General features: G+C 43.5%; 1 protein-coding gene across 1 annotated transcript; it reads right to left on the bottom strand.

Moving 5' to 3' along the window:
* Window positions 1-2,666: 2,666 nt before the first annotated feature.
* LOC133000512 (twist-related protein 2-like) lies at window positions 2,667-3,239 on the bottom strand. The gene has a single exon (XM_061070458.1). It carries the CDS (start codon window positions 3,237-3,239, stop codon window positions 2,667-2,669), a length of 573 nt encoding a protein of 190 aa, XP_060926441.1.
* Between the last annotated feature and the right edge of the window lie 1,819 nt (window positions 3,240-5,058).

Raw genomic sequence — 5,058 nt, 5'->3', positions numbered from 1 at the left:
GTGTGTGTGTGTGTGTGTGTGTGTGTGTGTGTGTGTGTGTGTGTGTGTGTGTGTGTGAATGTGTGTGTGTGTGTGTAAGTGTAATGTGCCTGTAATCATGTATATGTCTGTTCACAGATGTGTGTCAACGTGTGTGTTTGCAATGTGTTTACCTTGACCTGATTAAAAGTGTGTATTCACTCCTGCACAGCCTCATCTCTGCATCTCATCATATTTCACTGTTTCTTTCCTTTTAAACACTTATCTTGTACTTGGTCCTTTTATTTGGAAGGACTTCCTGACTTCCTAAGTCTGCTAAAACTCAAACCAGGAGGAGAACCAGATAAAAATCACAGAAACAACAACTATGAGCGTGTTCCTGTTTACTAACCTACAGATGTGTTCATGTACATGCACATATACACAAATGCTAATTAAAGCCCAGCACAAACACGTGCACAAACACACACCAGTGCACATGTATGTGCGCTGACAGGCCCATGTGCCTGACCCCAACCCTGCTACACACACCTTCCTAATACCTCACAACTGTTTCCAATCTAAAGGTTCCTGCTTGTCTGGGCCCCGGCGGGGCCTGATTGCACGATACAAGATCCTGAGGAGGAGAGGGCAAGGCTGCGGAGAGAGAGAGAGAGAGAGAGAGAGAGAGAGAGAGAGAGAGAGAGAGAGAGAGAGAGAGAGAGAGAGAGAGAGAGAGAGAGAGACTGATGTGCCTACACTTTTTTTTCCACTCTCCCTTTCTTTTCCTCCTTTCATCCTGTACCTGTGCAGGAATCTGGTGTCTGTTAAAATAGCTGAAAAAAACCAGAGCCTGTGTGAAGTCGATCCGACAGATTCTGGAGAAAAACATTTGTCATAAAAGCATCAGAGGTCTGTCAAACCAAGATAACGCACATCTGACAAAGTGGAGCAGCAGCAGAGTTTGGATTTACCAAGATAATGTTGATTTTAGTTGAGTTTAGATTAAGAACCAAGTTGATCTTAGAAGCTCTTTTTAAATCTCTGCTCTGTTTTATTGTTACAAGTCTAGTTTTTCATGTTATTTATCGTGGCCCAAGCTTCACTGTTTTCAGTCTGAGGACATTGTAAGTGTTTGGGAAACAGGCATTTAATCGTGGTTAATTTATGAGGATGTTTGTAAAAATGTTCAATCCTTTTATTTAACTTATTTTTGCATTAATTTATTCCACAATATCCAAAACCCGACTTTTTACTGAAGTTTTTCTAATTGTGTTTTAACATGTGTTCGCATTTAGTTTTTTAGTAATACTTTATTTATTTCAGTAAAAGCTGTATATAACATATAAGTGAAGTTAGTTTGGATCTGGTTTTTATTGTTTTAAATGTTTAAATGTTTTTATACAATAACAAAGAGATTTTCCCCAGATTGTCTTTTTTTGTTTTTGCACGACTCGTAAAGCAGCAGAATAATTTGCAAAAACTGACAAAGACCCAACATTTGAATTATTTAAATACTTAATGTTGTTTGAGCAACATCAAGTTTATGACGTTTAAGGATGAACAACTAAAATGAGCTAATAATTAACAGCATATTATGATTTACTAAATCTGTATGAAATGGAAATAAATTGAGAAGTTCTAATCAGTGAGTAATTGAAAAGGATTCTGTTTCATTGAATTATTGGAGATGCACAGAAGATGTGTTCATAAGAACTGAACCCATTCACCTTCATATTTAATTAATTAAAATACATTTTCAAATCTGATCCTTTTATCATTTTATGAAATTTTAACCAAATACACTGGATTACATTTGTTCACAATTGCATAAAAACCTTTATTTCAAAAACCAAACCAACCAATACCCCAGTTAGAGTATTGTGGAGTAATGTTTTGTAAATAGTATCTTTGAAAAGCTGAATGCAGAATTGTACTCACTGTTATTGTTTTTCTGCCGAACTTTCACTGAACCAACTCTGCATTTCTCGCAATAAATATTGAATCAAAATGTAGAACATGTACAGATGTAGCAGTTTTTTTTTATCTATTGTTGTTTTCTTTTTTTCCGCAAGATATTAATTTCATCTTATTTAGTTTGTTTAGTCTGTTTATCTGTATTTATTTGTTGAGCTTTCAGGCTCATGTTAAATAACTGGAGAATTATTTGTATTACTATTCTGAATGTGAAAATAAACACCAGCTCAGATAAAACCAGTAAATTCACGTCCATGTGCAGAAGGGGAAACACACGTGTGTGTTTGTATGTATTATTTTATCACGTGTCCGCACATTACTGTGTATTGTGTATGAGTAGGCCTCTCTGTGTTTGTCTTTTGTTTTCATACCTGAGGGGCTGCAATGGAGCGTCTTGTTGCACTGGACCAAACTGTGGCACTGAGAGGGGAGAAGAGTGGAAGTGGAAACAATGCGGAGGAAGAGAGTGAACTACGACAGGTTTTAGTTGCACATATCCAACTGTGGATGTTGGAGAAGGTGGTGGATGTTAATGAAGTGAAGCATCATGGAGCACAGAGACTGAGCAGGATGAGAAATGAATGCAAAGGTCGGAGATGGAAAGGTCAAGATCGGACCAGAGGGCTTGAATTCAGAGGTGCAGGGGTCAGGAAATGGGCGCAAACACAGACAGAGGCGGTGGGGTGGAGATGTGGACACGAGAGGATGGAGGAGAAAAGTTCGAGGGGGTCCTAGTGGCTGGTGGACATGGCCCAGGCCCCTTCCATCCTCCAGACAGAGAAGGCATAGCTGAGTCTCTCGTGGGCCAGGTAGTTGCAGCTGGCCAGCTTGGCGTCCATCTCGTCGCTCTGCAGCACCTGGTACAGGAAGTCGATGTAGCGCGAGGCCAGCTTCAGGATCTGGATCTTGCTCAGCTTGTCGGAGGGTAACGTGGGGATGATCTTGCGTAGAGATGAGAAGGCATCGTTCAGCGACTGAGTGCGTTGCCGCTCCCGCACGTTGGCTATGACGCGTTGAGAGTGGAGGTCCTCGAAGGGCTGGTCCGGCCTCGGGCCCAGCGGCGTGGGCGCCAGCGACACCACAGTGGTGGGGCTCTTCTTCACCCGCTTGGGCCCGGCGGGCAGCAGGCTGGTGGGGCTGCCGGTGCTGCTCTCCTCGGCCTGACTGAGGCTGTCCTTCTTGGGATACGGCGAGCGTTTGCGGTTCCCTGATGGGTGGTTCTTCTTCGACCCCCGCTCCAGTTCCTCTTCACTGGCCCCCAGCCCTCCTTCAGGGGAGTTAGTGCAGGAAACCTCTTCTCTCATTGTATCGTCCACCAAAGACTTTCCACACTCCACTACAGAGACGGGACGGAGCACGGCTCTTTTTCACTGCCAACCCCCGGTGATAGCCCGACAAGCTTTTGCCACAAAAACTCTTTCACTCCGTCAAACAAAGTTACGGCTGCTGACGCTCCATCTGATTGGACGTCGCTCTGGCTGCTCCGTTTCCCGCTTAGCTTGTTAAATTTCTCACTTTCACATTCCCCCTCTCGACCTGGCAGACGGAACAACAACAAACCATCTGACAGGCAGGTCCACCTCTACCTCTTTTATACCCAAACGCTAACCTAGTGCCTGCAGGCACTTCTCATTGGCTCAGCGGACTTCCAGAGGGCGAGGTCCGTCCTGAGACAGGCAGGGAAGCAGGAAGAGAGCGTTTGCTGGGCGGGCGGTAGAGTAAGGGGGTAAGTGGAGCTCTCAGCCAATGAGGAGTGCTGTGTCTAATGTTGCAGAGATGTCTGAGGCTTTATGGGTTCCAGATTGGTGCTGGAGCGTCAGTCCGCATGCAGCCATGTGTCTGCATTCTTGTTCATCAATTCATTGTCAGGACCGAAATCAGTCTTAACTTATTACTTCCAACAGTTGATGGTACTTGCTTTAATATATACTTTTAACAAATACATATGATTCAATTTGTATGGTATTTTCATGATTAAACATTTTTTAAAACCTTTTTTTTTACAACAAATGAGCAACGTTAAAGTCATAAATCACAGATGCTGATGGAGTGAGAAATGTTTTTCGAGTTCACATTCGATGCGCACCAATGCCAAAAAACAGTCTCTGAAAAACAAATCTGTTCAACCAAGGGTCACAACATCAACCGAGTCAGTGATGATACTGCGGATTAAAAGACCGAGGGAGGATTTATGGGTTAAATAATGTACTTTATGAAGTGGAACTTATGTTTATAAATGGTACAAAGCAAAGATTTTTGCCGTGACGAATGGTAAAGCTCTGCAAATGAAAAAAAAAGACTGTTCATAAATCTGTTTGGCTGCAGCAGATTTAGGTACAGAGAAAATAAGAGGTTGTGAGAGCGTAATTCCTGGAAAGATTCTCACAGGTTTTTTCTGACCTATTACTGAAATGCTGATTTACTAAAAGCTCTTAACACCTGCCTGGTGCTTGTTTGAGAGAAGTTCCTGAATGAATGAACACTTCTAACATCACAGCTGACGTCAACCGTCCTCCTCCTCTCTGCTGGATCAGGAAGGCAGCGCAGACAGGACCCTAAATAACCCCTGACCCCTGTGGCCCAGTGACCTCGGTCTGCAGAGGTGAGAGAGCACCTAATTGTGCCATCCATGGCCCCGAGGCAGAGCCGACACATGTTCCACCTCCACGCCGCTAACCCATCTGGATCTGCAGCCGCTTAAACACATTATCGCAGTTGTGACACAGCAGACAGGTTCTTCCTAAGAAACTGACAACGCACGGCTCGGGGTCCACGTTTTCTCAATCTGCGTTCAGGCGCCAAGGTCGAGTGAGCTACAAATTGAACCGATGACTAAGTCTTGTGTAATCGTACCTTAGAATCTCAATCCTTTTCCCAACATCGTGTCCATTTATACCTTCGTGCGTCACAGTGACTCAAGTGCGGATCACTGCAGAGAAATCTTGTGGGGAGTTTACCGCTCCTCCAAGCTGCAGAAAGATTGTGCTTTTTGATGACAGCATACTTAATGGTACCCGTTACATTTCAACACCTCCAAGACATGTTTTTTTACAAGAGTTATTCTTTCCTGTTTCCCAAAACTGAAACTGCGCTGAGATGTGCAGACGCAGAGAGACTTTTTTT

Source organism: Limanda limanda, chromosome 4 (assembly GCF_963576545.1).
Source record: "Limanda limanda chromosome 4, fLimLim1.1, whole genome shotgun sequence".
NCBI classification, from domain to species: Eukaryota; Metazoa; Chordata; class Actinopteri; order Pleuronectiformes; family Pleuronectidae; genus Limanda; species Limanda limanda.
This window is presented reverse-complemented; position numbering and strand designations above follow the sequence as displayed.